Source organism: Amblyomma americanum, chromosome 2, assembly GCF_052857255.1.
Source record: "Amblyomma americanum isolate KBUSLIRL-KWMA chromosome 2, ASM5285725v1, whole genome shotgun sequence".
NCBI lineage: Eukaryota > Metazoa > Arthropoda > Arachnida > Ixodida > Ixodidae > Amblyomma > Amblyomma americanum.
Window position 1 is genome coordinate 223,817,638 of NC_135498.1, and position 19,516 is coordinate 223,837,153.

General features: G+C 51.4%; 1 protein-coding gene across 14 annotated transcripts in view; it reads right to left on the reverse strand.

The window, feature by feature from the left end:
- The window catches only part of LOC144122196 (polyamine-transporting ATPase 13A3-like), a 738,347-nt gene that overhangs the window by 385,099 nt on the left and 333,732 nt on the right, over positions 1–19,516 (reverse strand). For all 14 annotated transcript variants that reach the window (XR_013312846.1, XR_013312843.1, XR_013312839.1 and 11 more), the window contains exon 17: positions 11,954–12,107. Coding sequence is in view for 6 of the 14 variants with exons in the window: in XM_077655777.1 (XP_077511903.1) it covers positions 11,954–12,107 (154 nt within the window). In the remaining 8 variants the exon portion in view is untranslated. The remainder of the gene's footprint in view (positions 1–11,953; positions 12,108–19,516) is intronic.

Sequence of the window (19,516 nt, forward strand, 5' to 3'; positions counted from 1 at the left end):
GTTTCCCTTCTTATGAATTAAGGTAATGTTTGCATTCTTCCAAGCCTCTGGTACAGTCGAGGTCACAAGGCATTGCGTATACATGGTGGTTAGGTTTTTTAGCACGATGTCTCCTCCATCCTTCAACAGACCTGCTGTTACCTGATCCTCCCCAGCTGCTTTTCGCCTTTCCATTGCTCCTAAGGCTTTCTTTGCTTCATCTTTCGTTACCGGCGGGATGACGCATTACCGTGCACTACTGTCTTTCTCAATGATGCTCTGATTACATTGGCTACTGTACAGGTCTGTGTAGAATTCATCGGCTACGTTAACTCTTACCCATATTGCTAATGACATTGCCCTGCTTGTCTCTTAACGCAACATCTGGTTTTTACATATGCCTAGTTTCCTCTTCACCGCTTTTAGGCTATCTCCGTTCTTTAGAGCATGCTCGATTCTCTCCATATTAAACTTCCTTATGTCGGCTACCTTGCCCTTATTTATTAACTTCGATAGCTCTGTCAGTTTTAATCTGTCGGTAGGGTTAGACGCCCTCATGCTTTGGCGCTTCTTATTCAGATATTTCGTCACCTGAGATAGCTCTCCGGAATCATGTCGAGCTGTCCTACCGCCTACTTCTACTGCACACTCCGTGATGATGGCTGTCAGATTATCGTTCATTGTATGAACATCAAGGTCGTCTTCCTCAGTTAAAGCCGAATTTGTTTTGCAGCGCTATCCTAAACTCCTGTACTTTCCCTCTTACGGCTAACTCAGTAATGGACTTCCTCTTCACCAGCTTCTTCCGTTCACTCTTCCGTTGACATGTTCCGTTGACATGTGCCTATGCGGAACAGTTTTCAAAGTGCAGAAAGAACACCAGGCACTGTCGCGGCTAAAGAGGCTCAAAAACCCCGCAGGCAAACTGGCGAGACGAGCGCTGACGTTGCAACGTTACGCTTATACGCCGAAAAGTACCGCCAGGGCAGCACGAACGAGGCGGCCGACGCTTTATCGCGTGCACCGTGGCAGGCTGGCGGAAGCACTTTTAGCGGAGCAGATCAGCACCGTAGAAAGAGGCGTCGCTGTAGTTGCAGGGGACGAGAAGGCGGACGGGAGAGTCGCGCCCTGTTTGGCGAAACTGGAGCAGATCAGCGCCGTAGAAAGAGGCGTCGCTGTAGTTGCAGGGGACAAGAAGGCGGACGGGAGAGTCGCGCCCTGTTTGGCGAAACTGGAGCAGATCAGCGCCGTAGAAAGAGGCGTCGCTGTAGTTGCAGGGGACGAGAAGGCGGACGGGAGAGTCGAGCCCTGTTTGGCGAAACTGGAGCAGATCAGCGCCGTAGAAAGAGGCGTCGCTGTAGTTGCAGGGGACGAGAAGGCGGACGGGAGAGTCTCGCCTTGTTTGGCGAAACTGGAGCAGATCAGCGCCGTAGAAAGAGGCGTCGCTGTAGTTGCAGGGGACGAGAAGGCGGACGGGAGAGTCTCGCCTTGTTTGGCGAAACTGGAGCAGATCAGCGCCGTAGAAAGAGGCGTCGCTGTAGTTGCAGGGGACGAGAAGGCGGACGGGAGAGTCGAGCCCTGTTTGGCGAAACTGGAGCAGATCAGCGCCGTAGAAAGAGGCGTCGCTGTAGTTGCAGGGGACGAGAAGGCGGACGGGAGAGTCTCGCCTTGTTTGGCGAAACTGGAGCAGATCAGCGCCGTAGAAAGAGGCGTCGCTGTAGTTGCAGGGGACGAGAAGGCGGACGGGAGAGTCTCGCCTTGTTTGGCGAAACTGGAGCAGATCAGCGCCGTAGAAAGAGGCGTCGCTGTAGTTGCAGGGGACGAGAAGGCGGACGGGAGAGTCGAGCCCTGTTTGGCGAAACTGGAGCAGATCAGCGCCGTAGAAAGAGGCGTCGCTGTAGTTGCAGGGGACGAGAAGGCGGACGGGAGAGTCGAGCCCTGTTTGGCGAAACTGGAGCAGATCAGCGCCGTAGAAAGAGGCGTCGCTGTAGTTGCAGGGGACGAGAAGGCGGACGGGAGAGTCTCGCCTTGTTTGGCGAAACTGGAGCAGATCAGCGCCGTAGAAAGAGGCGTCGCTGTAGTTGCAGGGGACGAGAAGGCGGACGGGAGAGTCTCGCCTTGTTTGGCGAAACTGGAGCAGATCAGCGCCGTAGAAAGAGGCGTCGCTGTAGTTGCAGGGGACGAGAAGGCGGACGGGAGAGTCGAGCCCTGTTTGGCGAAACTGGAGCAGATCAGCGCCGTAGAAAGAGGCGTCGCTGTAGTTGCAGGGGACGAGAAGGCGGACGGGAGAGTCTCGCCTTGTTTGGCGAAACTGGAGCAGATCAGCGCCGTAGAAAGAGGCGTCGCTGTAGTTGCAGGGGACGAGAAGGCGGACGGGAGAGTCTCGCCTTGTTTGGCGAAACTGGAGCAGATCAGCGCCGTAGAAAGAGGCGTCGCTGTAGTTGCAGGGGACGAGAAGGCGGACGGGAGAGTCGAGCCCTGTTTGGCGAAACTGGAGCAGATCAGCGCCGTAGAAAGAGGCGTCGCTGTAGTTGCAGGGGACGAGAAGGCGGACGGGAGAGTCGAGCCCTGTTTGGCGAAACTGGAGCAGATCAGCGCCGTAGAAAGAGGCGTCGCTGTAGTTGCAGGGGACGAGAAGGCGGACGGGAGAGTCGAGCCCTGTTTGGCGAAACTGGAGCAGATCAGCGCCGTAGAAAGAGGCGTCGCTGTAGTTGCAGGGGACGAGAAGGCGGACGGGAGAGTCGAGCCCTGTTTGGCGAAACTGGAGCAGATCAGCGCCGTAGAAAGAGGCGTCGCTGTAGTTGCAGGGGACGAGAAGGCGGACGGGAGAGTCGAGCCCTGTTTGGCGAAACTGGAGCAGATCAGCGCCGTAGAAAGAGGCGTCGCTGTAGTTGCAGGGGACAAGAAGGCGGACGGGAGAGTCGCGCCCTGTTTGGCGAAACTGGAGCAGATCAGCGCCGTAGAAAGAGGCGTCGCTGTAGTTGCAGGGGACGAGAAGGCGGACGGGAGAGTCGAGCCCTGTTTGGCGAAACTGGAGCAGATCAGCGCCGTAGAAAGAGGCGTCGCTGTAGTTGCAGGGGACGAGAAGGCGGACGGGAGAGTCTCGCCTTGTTTGGCGAAACTGGAGCAGATCAGCGCCGTAGAAAGAGGCGTCGCTGTAGTTGCAGGGGACGAGAAGGCGGACGGGAGAGTCGAGCCCTGTTTGGCGAAACTGGAGCAGATCAGCGCCGTAGAAAGAGGCGTCGCTGTAGTTGCAGGGGACGAGAAGGCGGACGGGAGAGTCGCGCCCTGTTTGGCGAAACTGGAGCAGATCAACGCCGTAGAAAGAGGCGTCGCTGTAGTTGCAGGGGACGAGAAGGCGGACGGGAGAGTCGAGCCCTGTTTGGCGAAACTGGAGCAGATCAGCGCCGTAGAAAGAGGCGTCGCTGTAGTTGCAGGGGACGAGAAGGCGGACGGGAGAGTCGAGCCCTGTTTGGCGAAACTGGAGCAGATCAGCGCCGTAGAAAGAGGCGTCGCTGTAGTTGCAGGGGACGAGAAGGCGGACGGGAGAGTCGAGCCCTGTTTGGCGAAACTGGAGCAGATCAGCGCCGTAGAAAGAGGCGTCGCTGTAGTTGCAGGGGACGAGAAGGCGGACGGGAGAGTCGAGCCCTGTTTGGCGAAACTGGAGCAGATCAGCGCCGTAGAAAGAGGCGTCGCTGTAGTTGCAGGGGCGAGAAGGCGGACGGGAGAGTCGAGCCCTGTTTGGCGAAACTGGAGCAGATCAGCGCTGTAGAAAGAGGCGTCGCTGTAGTTGCAGGGGACGAGAAGGCGGACGGGAGAGTCGAGCCCTGTTTGGCGAAACTGGAGCAGATCAGCGCCGTAGAAAGAGGCGTCGCTGTAGTTGCAGGGGACAAGAAGGCGGACGGGAGAGTCGCGCCCTGTTTGGCGAAACTGGAGCAGATCAGCGCCGTAGAAAGAGGCGTCGCTGTAGTTGCAGGGGACGAGAAGGCGGACGGGAGAGTCGAGCCCTGTTTGGCGAAACTGGAGCAGATCAGCGCCGTAGAAAGAGGCGTCGCTGTAGTTGCAGGGGACGAGAAGGCGGACGGGAGAGTCTCGCCTTGTTTGGCGAAACTGGAGCAGATCAGCGCCGTAGAAAGAGGCGTCGCTGTAGTTGCAGGGGACGAGAAGGCGGACGGGAGAGTCGAGCCCTGTTTGGCGAAACTGGAGCAGATCAGCGCCGTAGAAAGAGGCGTCGCTGTAGTTGCAGGGGACGAGAAGGCGGGCGGGAGAGTCGCGCCCTGTTTGTCGAAACTGGAGCAGATCAGCGCCGTAGAAAGAGGCGTCGCTGTAGTTGCAGGGGACGAGAAGGCGGACGGGAGAGTCGCGCCCTGTTTGGCGAAACTGGAGCAGATCAGCGCCGTAGAAAGAGGCGTCGCTGTAGTTGCAGGGGACGAGAAGGCGGACGGGAGAGTCGAGCCCTGTTTGGCGAAACTGGAGCAGATCAGCGCCGTAGAAAGAGGCGGCGCTGTAGTTGCAGGGGACGAGAAGGCGGACGGGAGAGTCGCGCCCTGTTTGGCGAAACTGGAGCAGATCAGCGCCGTAGAAAGAGGCGTCGCTGTAGTTGCAGGGGACGAGAAGGCGGACGGGAGAGTCGAGCCCTGTTTGGCGAAACTGGAGCAGATCAGCGCCGTAGAAAGAGGCGTCGCTGTAGTTGCAGGGGACGAGAAGGCGGACGGGAGAGTCGCGCCCTGTTTGGCGAAACTGGAGCAGATCAGCGCCGTAGAAAGAGGCGTCGCTGTAGTTGCAGGGGACGAGAAGGCGGACGGGAGAGTCGCGCCCTGTTTGGCGAAACTGGAGCAGATCAGCGCCGTAGAAAGAGGCGTCGCTGTAGTTGCAGGGGACGAGAAGGCGGACGGGAGAGTCGCGCCCTGTTTGGCGAAACTGGAGCAGATCAGCGCCGTAGAAAGAGGCGTCGCTGTAGTTGCAGGGGACGAGAAGGCGGACGGGTGAGTCGCGCCCTGTTTGGCGAAACTGGAGCAGATCAGCGCCGTAGAAAGAGGCGTCGCTGTAGTTGCAGGGGACGAGAAGGCGGACGGGAGAGTCGCGCCCTGTTTGGCGAAACTGGAGCAGATCAGCGCCGTAGAAAGAGGCGTCGCTGTAGTTGCAGGGGACGAGAAGGCGGACGGGAGAGTCGCGCCCTGTTTGGCGAAACTGGAGCAGATCAGCGCCGTAGAAAGAGGCGTCGCTCTAGTTGCAGGGGACGAGAAGGCGGACGGGAGAGTCGAGCCCTGTTTGGCGAAACTGGAGCAGATCAGCGCCGTAGAAAGAGGCGTCGCTGTAGTTGCAGGGGACGAGAAGGCGGACGGGAGAGTCGCGCCCTGTTTGGCGAAACTGGAGCAGATCAGCGCCGTAGAAAGAGGCGTCGCTGTAGTTGCAGGGGACGAGAAGGCGGACGGGAGAGTCGCGCCCTGTTTGGCGAAACTGGAGCAGATCAGCGCCGTAGAAAGAGGCGTCGCTGTAGTTGCAGGGGACGAGAAGGCGGACGGGAGAGTCGCGCCCTGTTTGGCGAAACTGGAGCAGATCAGCGCCGTAGAAAGAGGCGTCGCTGTAGTTGCAGGGGACGAGAAGGCGGACGGGAGAGTCGCGCCCTGTTTGGCGAAACTGGAGCAGATCAGCGCCGTAGAAAGAGGCGTCGCTGTAGTTGCAGGGGACGAGAAGGCGGACGGGAGAGTCGCGCCCTGTTTGGCGAAACTGGAGCAGATCAGCGCCGTAGAAAGAGGCGTCGCTGTAGTTGCAGGGGACGAGAAGGCGGACGGGAGAGTCGAGCCCTGTTTGGCGAGACTGGAGACGGACAAAGGATCCTGCACCGTGCCTTTAGAGAAAGAAAGCACAGCAGCTCGTGGCGGCGACCGCTCACCTGCCGAGGAGCGAGGCAGAGAAATCTGTCTTTGAGGGTAGCGGTCAGTATAGAAGAGCGGATTGAGGCCTAGTGTCACCTTTTTGCGCACTTCAGCGTGCACTCCCAGACACCCTTAGAGCAATTAGAGGTAGCGGTCTCGGTCCGAAAAGAGATGCCCTCGACTCAGCATGGCAAGCTTAGCGAGAAACCAGCTAACAAGTGAGAAGGGGGTGGGAGTTTGGTGCCCAGCTTTCGCCGGTCGCAAGCCGGAGAATCGGTCGGAGCCGACAGTTCACAAACAAAACAAAGTTTGTGCAGCAAAGAGAAGATACAGAGGGTCTCATAGTCATTCGTACCAGCACATGCAAAGTGATTCACTATACAATGCAACTCGTGGAAATTAGCACTCGAGAGAGATTGCAATACAACAAAAGCTTTGCACCTAAGGAGCACTAACACAAGAGAGAGACAAACACAACACAATTTGTTCATCGAGCACTGCAGCAGTGCGATGGCGTGAGGAAAACGACGGAGCCGTCCCGCAGGATGGCGCACACTGCCTCGCTGGTTTGTGGCTGGGCGAGTGTTGTTGTCTCGGGAGCTTAGCGGATGCCCTTGTGCGAAGCTTGAACGGCGGCTCGGGCTGACAGACAGCAGTCAACACCCTTCATTTATAGGCGCGCCCCACGTCTGTTCGTTTTTTGCGCCAAGGCAGGCGCGCACATACACACAGTACCAACTGTACAATTTACTGGTCATTCTCGCGCCAGGCGCGCCTCTAAATTGATCAGGCGAGTAGTCCGGTTTCAATAACCTTCCAGGTCCTTCTGGCGATGCGCCGACGCCGGCGCGCGAGGGAAGGGAAGAGAACATCGCTCAGTACGCTCAAGGCTATGCCCTCCCCGTCGACAATGAGTAGAAATTACTCATACGGCTAAATCGGAGATCTTAGTTGCCATGAACAAACAACCCTCACAGGCAGCACCCGACCCTCGGGAACCCATCGAGGTGCACATTGACAACCATCCAATATCCCCGGTAGCCACGATCAGGGTTCTTGGCATGTTTATTCAGAATAAAACTCACAACACGGAAGCGATTCGCCGGCTACGCGCCACTGCGCACCAGATAGGCCGGCTGGTGAGGCGCATTGCCACCCGTCGCAGGGGCATGACAGAAGCAGGCCTATGCAGAATCATGCAATGATTCATGATAAGTTGAATCACGTACGCCTGTCCATACTAACATCTGCGTCGCAGGAATGAAGAGGCACTTAATAGCACCATTAGAACCGCATACAAGGCGCCCTTTGGTTTGTCGACATGCGCCAATTGATCAGATCGACTGCTGCAGTTGGGAATTTAAAACACGTTCGCTGAGCTAATCGAAGCCGATAAGACGGCACAAGTGACCCGTGTGTTGCGCACCGTTGCGGGATGTGTAATTCTATACAAACTCCGCATCCACCTCGTTGAGGAGGTATTTGCAACATCACATTTATCGGTCGACATTACTAGCAGACCAGTTGTTAAAACAGTAGCCAAGAACATGCTGCCAGGCAGACACGATGCCCGCAGGAAAACAAGGGCGCGGACCCTTGAGAAACACTACGAGAACGAACCATGAGCAGTGTACGTGGATGCAGCTTAACACATCGAAGGCGGCAGAACATATATCGCATGTAAGGCCACTCCAAAGTCAACCCTCGTTAACGCCACAACCTTTCACGCTAGCTCTACACGCGAGGCAGAGGAAGTAGTCATCGCACCCACCGCGGATTCCCACACCAAAAGTATTCTAAGCGACTGCAAGAGCGCCATTCAAAATTTCGCCAAAAACTCCGTAGGTGCGCTCCCAATGCGAATTCTGCGCAACCTAACTCTCAATCACAACATCAATTTCGTATGGGTTCCGGCTCACGCGGGTAACTCCGGAAACGACGGCGTCGACCGTCTAAACCATGTTTTAACCAACAGGAGAACGAGAGACCTCTCGGGAACGGATGCCTCAGCCGAGGTGCCTCGCTCGTACGCGTAGATTACAAACTTTTATCGTCACCTAAGACGCACGTATACGCCCCTCAACCCGGCCTGGACAGGGCGCAAGTCACGACTCTCAGACACCTACAAGCAAAGGCCATTCTTAGCCCCTGCGGATGATGTTTAGTCACAAACGGTTATTATGGCCCTGCATGCCCGCACTGCGGTGACGGGACGCACGCCACCCAAGACCATATCCGATGTCATGCTCTTCAGCAACTCTATAGGAAAAAAAAAACTTTTTGCTCGGTGGGATTAATACCACCATCCTTCTGTTCCGCAGCCGAGCATGCTAACCACTACGCTACTTCCTGCCAATGCATATGTAGTTCTCCTTGTCTAGGACAGTGGATTCATTCTTTTAAGGTTGCCCCACCATATTTTATGCTTAGGACAGTGGAGTGTACTTGCGGAAAGGCGTCGAATAAGACGGATGCCTCCCAAACGCCCTCCAGTGTCTCTAGCATTTAATATTCACAAACAATTGTGTACTTAATCAACATCTTAACCACACATCAGTGACACAAGCAGCAACACCGCGCTAAAGGCTTTCGCATCACCACACTTTAGGTCAACAAAGTTCCTCCTTGAATTTTTATGCGAATGCTCTAGCAAACACTCTCCACTGACACTCTTGCCAGCTCCCTCGGCGGGGGAGTGGGATGAGCTCTTGGCCAGTTAAAGAAAAACAACGCAGCTGGCCCTCATCACGCGGGATCAAGAGGTCCTCCCCGACTGAAGGCCACCCAGGACTCTCCCAGCCCCAACTAATACTTTCTATTTTGTGGCAATAAAGTTTTACCTCCAACCTCATACTTTCTCGAATATCGACGGCGCGTGCTGAGATGGCTCCTTTGGCACGCGCCGGTAAGCAAAGTGGAAAGGGCACCAGCCCACACAAGGGTAGGCGCTCTCAGGGGTTCCTTCTCCACAGTTCTAGTTTTCTGTACTGCGCATGCTGGCCAGATTGCTTCCGCGCTGCGCCGGTTTTTCGAAGATGAGCCGAATTTTGTGACACCCAGAAAGCAGACGGTCTGTGCCAGCGGGTGCTAACGGAGCTTTCGAGCAGTGCAGCTTGCACCGGGAACGTTGAAGGCAGGTAGTACGCATATCTGAAATGCGATGATAGCTTGCTGCTCCGCTATACCCCCGACTTGACGAGGAAGAGGCGATAACATCCCCTTTCACAGTCGTGGTCCAGAGAAGGTTGCAGAAACGATTCCTGCGGTACTTTCCTGACTCAGCGCAGGGAGGCCACGGCAGCGGCAGTAAGACTTACGACAGATTATGTCGTGTCGCGACCTGGCCAGGCATGAGAGAGGATGTGCTGGGATACGCCCGTACCTTCCCGGTAAGCCAGGTGACCAAACCTCGGGCGGGCAAGCCCGCCGGCATGATGAAGCCGGTAGTCAGCGACTACCCATAGCATGCGCTCGCGTGCAATATTGTGGGACTCCTCCATCAACCCGCGCGCGGAAGCTATATCATCCTGGTCATAACGGACCACTATTCCAAGTTGGCTCAGGTCTTCCCCGTTAGGATGTTTGTGTCGGGAAGAATTTGAGACAAACTGTTGGATACATTCACTCGTTTCGATTTCCCTGCCGACCTGATTACAGTCAAGGCTTCTTATTTTACAAGCGAAGTCTTAGTAGCATCTTGTCAGGCGCTTCAAATCCGCTACATGAGTCCCTACAACACTCAGAGTAACGTAACCGAGCGGGTGAATCGAAATTTGAAGAGCATATGCTGATCGCGACGACCGAACAGCACACACTGGGCGGCGCGGCTGTCCGAATTGACGTTCGCTGTATGTACAACCGTGAAAAAGTCGGTGGGTATTACACCTGTTTTCTTGAATTTTTGGAAGGAGATCTAAGAGCGCGCGTTGTTGGGCGAGTCAGTCGTACATGCTTAAGCAGGCGAAATGCGCTAAAAAAAAAGCAAGGATGAAAACAGCACGTTGTGCTCTTCGCGTCCCTGTTTTTTTTTTTTTAGCGCATTTCCAAAAAGGTGCGCCCGTCCTTGTCCTCTTCTAGTCCCTGTTTTCTTCTTAGCACATTTGCCTTTCTTAAGGTAGGCGATCGCGTTTCCTCTAGAGAATGCCCTACACGACGCGGCGGAATTCGCGCCCCCTCCGCGTTTGCAGCACGCGGCATGGCTCCGGGAGCGTCTTGATGCGGCGCTGTGCGCGGCTAGCGAAAACCTCGATGTCGCGCGCATGGAGAAGGCGGATCAGTAGAACAAAGGTCGCCGTCCCTTCGTTTTTAACAAGGGCGACTTGGTACTAAAGTGAACGCACCCACTTAGAGATGCAGCGCTCGGTTTCGCCGCGTCGCTAGCACACTACTCGGCTGGACCGTACGAACTTACGGCACAGACTACGCCGCTCATCTACCAGCTGTTGTTGTTTTCAAACAGAGAAACCACCCGTCCGGTGCATGTCGCTGATGTGAAAGCTTTCCACCTTCGCAAGGACGTCAACTGAGAAGCTGCGGAAAATCGGGGCGATGCGGTGATCTCATCCCCGGGAGGGCGATCATGCACCGGTGCGGTTCGCAACGGAAGCTTAAACCTGAGAGCTACGTAGCACCCGTGCCTGTTGATCGATATTCACTCGCAACATTCTCGGCCTCTCAGCATGTCTCCTTGAGAGCAGCAGCGGACATGCACTTGTGGCACAGACGTCAACAGCAGTCAAGACCGACGCCGAACGGTAGTCGCCATCATGGAGCGCCACCCGGCTGGCAACAGGAGCCGTTCGGGTGGCGAAGGTCCCACGGCAGCGGAGGCCACCGCCGCCAGCCTAACTGCGCGGCCAGCCACTGGAAGGCACCTCCTAATGGTGCAGGCCACTGCAAGGAGGTCCATAATCTACCAGCGCAGGGCCCCACTCAGCACCAAGCCGGCAGAATGTCTAACTGCGAAGTTCCTGAGAAAGCTGTATAGCATTCCTTTGTAGCCGTATGGCTGTGCTTGGGTGGACGCAAATGAGTAATTAGTCCTTTATTACAAATCTATTTCACCTTAGGGGATTCCCCGTAAACATTTGACCGGCACTGTTCCCACTTCGAGTTATTGATCAATTAGCTCTCGCCCTACCATAAGCTTGCCGTCCCGGTTTGTTCAATTGGTAGAGCGACTGCTCTGGTGAAGCGGTGGTCCCTGGTTCGAATCCCGGAACAGGACGAATTCTTCTTTCCGTGTGAAGTTTCTGAGAAAGCTGTGTAGCTTTCCTTATTAGCCGTATGGCTGCGCTTGGGTGGATGCCAATGAGTAATTACTCCGCATATCCAGAAACGAACAGTCACCAAATTCATATAAGAAAAAAGTAAAAGCATTGACGTTTCGGCACCACTACGGGTGCCTGGTCGAGAACAACAAGGATTCCAAGGAGTAATTACTACACTTATTACAGATCTACTCCACCTTGGGGGATTCCCCTAAACATCTGGCCAGCGTCCGCAGTTACAGTTTTAACGATATTCGCTCTCTGAGTATACAGACCGGCTCCTCATGGCTGTGCAGAACCATGAGCTGGCACGGTATGTTTGCACTCAGAATCCTGTACGCGATACATCGCTTGATAAGCTTCGAGCGTTTCGCGGGCCGAGGAGTTTCAATAGCGCGCAGTAAGCATTCTGCACAGCGAACCGGCGGCAGTCACTGTGTACACGCTTAGACTGCTTTAAATTTTTATTTTTTTTTCACAGGAGAACTATGGAACGATTTGAATGGCACATTACGGCAGATGTCTGCTGATAACTTTGTTAGAGAATTACTTGCTCATGTATATTCCTACTGATACTGTACTGTTTTCTGTGCAATTTTTGGACTCAGCTTGGTAATCATGTGCTCTGCTAATAATTTGGCTTTATGTGAAACCTCCTGTTCTACTCCTGCAATGTCCCAGTTCATGGGATAGCAGCATTTGCAAATAAATAAAAAAAATCAATCAGTTCCTCTTGCTTCGAGAAGGTCGAACAAGAGTCGGTTACAGCGCCGCTGGCGTCAGGGTTAGAGGCATTGAGCTCCAGCGAGTGGGAGTAAAGCGTACCTGATTCCGGGTCGCAGAGGCAGTGCACCACCTCGGGGGCGCCCTTGGCAAAGAGCTCCATGGAGCGGTCCCCCAGCGTGCGACACACGACGCTCATGCGCTGCAGTGACGACAAGAAAGGGAACTGCCGTATGATGCCCACCTCGTACGGCACCTGGGCCCGGGAAATGCAAATAATGTCAGAGTAGCATCAGCACGGCAGCATGGCCGATATCGGGAGGCTTTGATAAAAATGTCGCAATTGCGCGCAGATGACAAGAAGTATAGCGGGGTCAAATGGCAACCCTCCCGACCGAACATAATGTCGATCCAAAGAAGGCGAAGCCATCCCGCACCCACCTCCAAAAGACCAGCCGCTGTGCCGTCTGTTTCATACATCAGGTGCAACGCTGCGAGAAGCACGGAAGAAGTCCAGAAGAAAAATTAGAACGCGTGTTATCCCGCGCTTGTTTTCTGGCCGAGTGGTCTAAGGCACGAGAAGGGGACATGTCGTCAGCAGTAAGAGAATATTTAATTATGTAACGAGCCAGCAGGCAAAGCAGTTAAGAAGCCGGAAGAGGGCAGAGTGGGTGAGGGAGCAAGCGCGGGTAATGACAACCTAGTCGAAGTCGAGAGGAAGAAATAGGCTTGGACAGGGTATGTAATGCGACGGCAGGATAACCGCTGGTCTATTAGGGTAACGGAGTGGATAACAGGAGAAGGCAAGCGTGTGCAGGGAGTGGCAGAAAGTTAGGCGGGTGGATTAGGTTAAGTAGTTTACTGGGATACGGTGGCCGCAGCTGGCCGACAAAGTAGTTAGTTGGCATGACATGAAAGAGGTCTCCGAACTTTTTAGATTATGAACTTTATGAACACCTTAGATGCTAGCAACATCTTTCACCATTCACAACATGTATTTACGAAAGGATTTTCATTTGAAACACAGATGGCACTTTTGCTACAAGACCTGCATGCAAATTTTGACTGTAACTTCCAGACTGACGCTGTATTTGTAGATTACGCTAAAGCATCCGGTAAAGAATCCTACTCACGCATGCTGCTAAAACTTTAGCTCCTAAATTTACAGCCTCATGTCTTAAGATGGTTAGAATAGTTTTCTACTATTCGTACTAAATCTGTGCTCATATACAGCCAGTCGTCTAGACCCCTACCCGTAACCTCTGGTGTCCCGCAAGGATCCGTCCAGGGTCCTCTTCTTTTCTTAATATTGTCATGTAGTGGTGACGGCAGTCGAAGGAGCGATGAAGACGGACCAAAGGTTTTCTAAAAGAAAACAGTTTATTGGGGCTGACTGGCGCCCACAATCGACTGCGTCACTCGGCGGAGGCGAAGCGACGAGCGTGCTTGGCGGTCGTCGAATAGAAAGCCCGCCGCTGTTGGCCATGCTCAATTTAAAGCGGATAGCGAACTTTCGAGGTAAAGCGTGCAAAGTTACTAGAACATTAAGGAACAACGTAGAATCAGCTCTGCCTGGCTGCGATCAATCTAGATAAATCTAGTCGCGTCTTGCATCGCAAACAAAGCGATAAAGCGGCGTGGCGGCAGAGTTGAAGAAGGAACAAACACTGCCAAGATTCGCGGCATTACTCCCCTCTCAAAGAAGCGTCGACCCGATGCATTAAAACAAATAATGCGACTATAGCAACAAATAAACAGATCGTGTGAAAATAAACATAGAGTGTGGAAATGCAGCGTCCTTTAGCGCGCATAATAGGGCTTCAGATGGACGACATGGACAACTTCTCGTCGTACGCTGCGTCACTGGGATGCAGTCATTGCGTCAGGGATGACTTCATAATCCAGTTCACCTAGCCGATGAAGAACCTTGTAAGAGCCGATATAGTGGCGCAAAAGCTTTTCACTCAATCCACGGCGGCGAATGGGCGTCCAAACCCAGACTTGGTCTCCTGGCTTGTATTCCGCGTAGCGTCTTCGTAGGTTGTAGCGCCTGGCGTCGCACCGCTGCTGATCTTTGATGCGTAATCGGGCAAGCCTTCGAGCTTCTTCTGCGCGTTGAAGGTAGGCAGCAACGTCGACGTTCCCTTCTTCTGTAACGTTGGGCATCATGGCGTCTAGCGTGGTCGTTGAATCCCTACCATGGACGAGCCTAAAGGCGTCATCATGGTGGTCTCCTGCACTGTCGTGTTGTAGGTGAAGGCGACGTAAGGCAGTATGACGTCCCAGGTCTTGTGTTCGGCATCGACATACATGGCGAGCATGTCGGTGATGGTTTTGTTCAGGCCCTCGGTCAGTCTGTTGGTCTGCGGATGGTATGCTGTCGTCCTCCGGTGGCTGGCTTGGCTGTAACGCGGGATGGCTTGCGTTAGTTCCGCCGTGAATGCTGTTCCTCTCTCCGTGATGAGCACATCGGTAGGGCGCTTGGGTCGATACCAGTTACCAATAAGTAATTGGTATCGACCAAAGTGCAGTTGGTATCGACTACCTGTACACCAATCTTGGAGGATTCCTCTAAAAATTTGATCAACATTGTTCCCGTTTCGAGTTAGTGATGAATTCGCTCTCGTGCTACTGTTTCCTAGCCGTCTCGGTTAGCTCAGTTGGTAGAGCGACTGCTCCGTTGAAGCGGTGGTCCCGGTTTCTAAACGCGGACCAGGGCGAATATTTTTTTAACTGCGAAGTGCCAATGAGTAATTTCTCATTTATTACAAATCTACACCTAGAGGGATCATCCCAAACATTTGGCCAGCATGAACCTTCATGACCACCAAAGCATCAGAAACAACACTGACAATCATCATCAGTGAAGGCTGTCCTTGACTCCATTCTGCAGCACACAGAATCCGGGGAAGGCAATCACTCCGCACTCTTCTCATACCTCTGGAAAGAAGAGGCCGTACCACCAATCATGATTTATCGATGTCCCCTTTTTCCCGCCTGGTGTCGGGCAATCTGGGCAACACCACGTTGCTTCCAAGCTGGTATCAGCAGTGCATGAACAGTGTACTGCCGCCTCCTGTTCGGTGGGCTGTCGTGCTTGGTGTGCCTTCAGTTTTTTATTTTTATTTTATTTTGAAATACTGTCAACCCTCAGTTGAGGGTCATTACAGGGAGGGATGTTACATATACGTTCATACAAAAAAACAGCCAGATACAAAAAGAAATATGCACATGCACTACAGCGCCCTAAGGATACAACACAAGATACGATATACAGACTATGTATTCAAATGTTCACCCAGCTGCCGCACGCGCACAAACAGAAAAACGAGAGAAAAGAAAAAGCACTTTACAATATCCACACGGTACAGTTTTAGTGAAGAACGTTGATTGCATTCGTAAACAATGCGCTATCAGAACTGCGAACAATTTCTGTAGGCAGCTTGTTCCACAGCTCTATTGACTCTGGAAAGAACGAACAACGAAAGGCATTGGTTCGGGACAAGTATGGTCGAATAGCTTCACTATGATTTAAGCGGGAGCTCATTCTGCCTGGAGGTTTTAAATACATGTCTTTATTAATTTTTAGTTCGCCGTTAATTATTTGAAATAACGTTTTTACTCTCTGTCTCTTGCACCGGTCTTCCAATAATTCAAGACCGCAAGACTTTAACATCGCAGAAACTGATTCTGCCCTTCTATATTTCGAGCAAATAAAGCGCGCCGCCCGGCGCTGCACCTTCTCTATTTTGGCCCACATTACCTTTTGATGGGGCTTCCATGCTACTAATGCATATTCTAGGGATGGTCGAATAAGAGATCTGTAAGCCAGCAGTTTAACATCTTTTGTTGCCCTCCCCAGTTTTGCTCTTAAAAAACCCAATTTCTTCTGTGCCGCTGAGCACACTCTTTCTACTTGATTGTGCCATTTTAAATCATGCGAAATAGAAACACCAAGATATTTGAAACAAGAAACATTAACTAGATTGTAGCCTTGAATATCATACTGAAAAGTAAAGATATTCTTTTTTGCAGTGATATGCGTGTATGTGGTCTTATCAAAATTAATTTGCATTTCCCACTTATCACACCAACTCCCAAACGCCTGAAGGTTTCGGTTGAGCTTAATCTGATCCTCTAAACAAGATATCGGTGCAAAAATCAAGCACTCATCTGCAAAGAGTTTTATCTTAGCAGAACTATCTAAAGCGGTTGCTACATCATTGATGTAAAGCATTGATGTCCGTATAACCAGGGTTCACTGATCATTTTGCTCATTGCTAACGTTGCACTGATTTTCAGACAGGAACAGAAGAAGCCGATAAAGACAGAGACACTCGCGTCGCCTGGAGCTGACTTTTTGTAATGAAATGAAACTCTCACGCTTGCCTGCGCCGAGGAAAAGCTTACAAAGCCCGCATCACTAGTACCAGTACCCTGCCTTATTACGGGCCCAGTCTGGTGTTTAACAATGGGACTTGGCGCAGTGGAAACCTTCCAGTTTCACCAGGAAAGTCCAGGTTCGCACCGTCATTATGATAAAGATGACAAACATTTTGCTTACGAAAGTTAAAGATACGTTAAATAGAAAGATGAAAATTAAAGCAAAACAATGGAGCATAAGATTTCGAAGGTAAAACGGCGCAGAAGCCCAGCACGAAGTAAGAACAACGTCACAAGCGCTGACCATCAACTCGTTTTTATTTTGCCAGAAGCGAAATATGTAACTCGAAGAAGATCTAAGCAGCAAAAACTCAAACATTTTAAGTAACACTGACAAAGAAGGTGCGATCATTGCAGGTGCTTTGCACAAGTCAAACGGACAGTTAACTTATTTCTATTTCCAAGCAGTTCAACAAATGGCTTGCTGACGCAACGGTTGTATTATGTTTGGCACCCACAGTGTTTGGCACCCACAGACGACTGGAAATACACTTTAAGGCACACGCTGTCGTCAGAGCTTTCCGCTATGATGACGACTTCGTGGTCCTGTTTGAGTGTGAAAAAGGAGACACGGATGGACTATCCTCGAGCGTCGCCGATGTGTTTGGTTCAGTAATGAAAGACAAGTTTACAAAGGAGCTACCTACAAACTAGACTTTGCTCTTTTTCGGCATGTAGCTTAGTGTCACAACGCACAACGTGTGCTGGAAGTATGCTTCACGATCAAAAAAGAAATTCCTGCCGTACTCCTTCCTGCCGGCACATTTAAAGCTCGTGAAGCGTGGGACCCCAAAGGCGGCGTTTAAGGCTGCGCTTGTCAGGTCGTGTCCTCATGACGTGGTTGCAAGTGTGTATTCGCAGGTGGGAAAACTATTAGACGTAGGTTTCGCTACCTTCCTACCTAAGACAGCTATCATACCATGTGTTTTTAAATGACTGCCACATCGGATCAACAAATGTCCGGTACGCGCTGATATTAGCGCGGTTTTTCTGCGCCGAAGAAGCCCAGTGCCTTGTGACCGCGTGTCAACAGTGACGAACTACTGCAAGACCCATGTGACAAGGACCATAAAAACCGCTACACTGACTATCAGTCGTACGTGTGCGATGTGCCACTGTCGTGTGGGAAAACGTAAGTCGGGCAGGCTGGTCCCTGTCTGAGCACTAGACTAAGCGAACACGCCAGATTGCTAAAGAAATGTACTGGTGGCTATTTAGCCGTGATCTGCAAGGAATGCCCTTCAAAAAACTGCAGCCTTCTCTGTACAGCACGCGTGTTGTAAAGAAGTACAGAGCGAAGAAGCCCAAGGAAGGCTCTGAAACACTAATCATACAGCAAAGAGAACAGAGTTGCGTCATGAAGTTATCTGTTTGACTTCTTGGAAACGAAATAAGTTATCTATTCCTTTGACTTTTGCAAAGCCAGTGATTGCACTTCCTCTGTCGGGATTATTTAGAATGTTGGTGTTTTACTGTTTGCATGTTTTTCCATCTTTATATTTCGCTTCTGGCAGAATAACAACGAGTCTAATAACGAGTCTAAGAATAACAAATATAGCTTGTTGCCATGTGATAGTCAGCATGTTCTTCGCTGTTTTTCCTTGTTTAAAGATGTACAAACTTGCCCAAGTGTCCACCTTAATAAGAATTTGAACCAACCACCCTTAGTCCCGAGCCACGCAAGCCACCGAGTACACCATAGCGCCAATTGAGAAACCTGCAATTATATCTGCGTGCCAAATATCATTGCATTATCTAGTTTTAGTCATTTCTGAAGTCTGTAGAATTCGCTACGGCGGTGAGACGCTCCTCAAGATGATATACAGAAGTTGATTAATGTCTTGGCCTCCTACTGGTCACACGTCATGACCCATTTGGCAGCGCGACATAACGGGGATGACGGTGAAGCAACAAAAAACGACCTCACGAGTACTTTCTGGGCCGCTTGTTCGGTGTTCTCATTTTTTCGCATTGCCTAATGGGTGATAACGTGCAGAGAAGCTTCTTGCAGGTTTTCATCATTCATCATCATCATCACCACCATTATAAAAAGCAGAGAGGCAAGTAACGTTATACATTCTTATGCAATCGTGGTTATTGAAAGGGAAAACGAGAAAAAAAAGACAAAAAGAACACCCACGCGATTGATTTACGCATATCTTTACAAATGAATACAAAGGTTTACATGCACAATTATTACAAACACAGAAAACAAACATACAAGGCAAAGCAGAAAATATGACTTGGGCGTAGGGAAGAGCTACAAAGCAAAATTCGCATTTGGTATATGAGTAAACCTGGAAATGTTTGCAGATAAGATTATTTGGCAATATTTTCGACGAGTACCACACATGTTGTGAATTCACTGTGGAACGGGCGTCGAAACTTTATTGCCTGCTAAAGTTTGCACAGCGTTGGCTGTTTTATCGGGCTTTTTGAACACTCTTACTTTTTGCAGCACAGGGATTTCCGCATTACAGATACGTTTCATAACCGGACAAGTCGCTTTAGAGCAAGCCAAACGGGCAGCGACGCATATACTTAACACAAGCCGTAAACATGATACAGGTGATGGTGACGATATAAGACATAAGGAAGCGCTGTCCAATTCGGAGCTCGGCTGGTCAGTGTTTAAGCACGAAATGGCGCAACATTGAAAATTTAGACAGAAAAAGATATAAATAAAGGCGCCCAGCTTTTTCTTATTCTTTCTGCTCACTCACTTGCTAGACACATATTTTCGTCTTCATATCTTGTTGCCCTCCTCTTTTCTAATCGAGAGAGCGGGGAAACAATTATCGTGTTCTCGTGCGGTGACGCGAACAGTACATCCTGAAGGTGCCGCCAACGCATCTTAAGTTTTCCAAAAAATCTGTTTCACTTTTTTCACGAAACGTATTTGCACTTCGGGCATCAACTTCTTCGCCAAATATCTGTGATGCATACTGAAAAAAAAACTGCGCAGGAACACAGGGACTAAGCCGAGAAAACACAAGGACAAGCGCTTTCTTTATGAGGGGAAAGAAAAAGTGGGAGCACTGCACGGCTTGTTGACTTCTTGACATCTGCATAGATGAGAATTAGCACACGTCCTTTCTTTTTTTTCTCGGCTTAATCATCGTGTTTCTGCGCAGTTTTTTTTCAGTATGCTTATCAACTAACTAGGTCAAATTTCCCCTCTCCTAAGTATAATTTCTAGTACAACGTGCTCTTTTTTCTTGA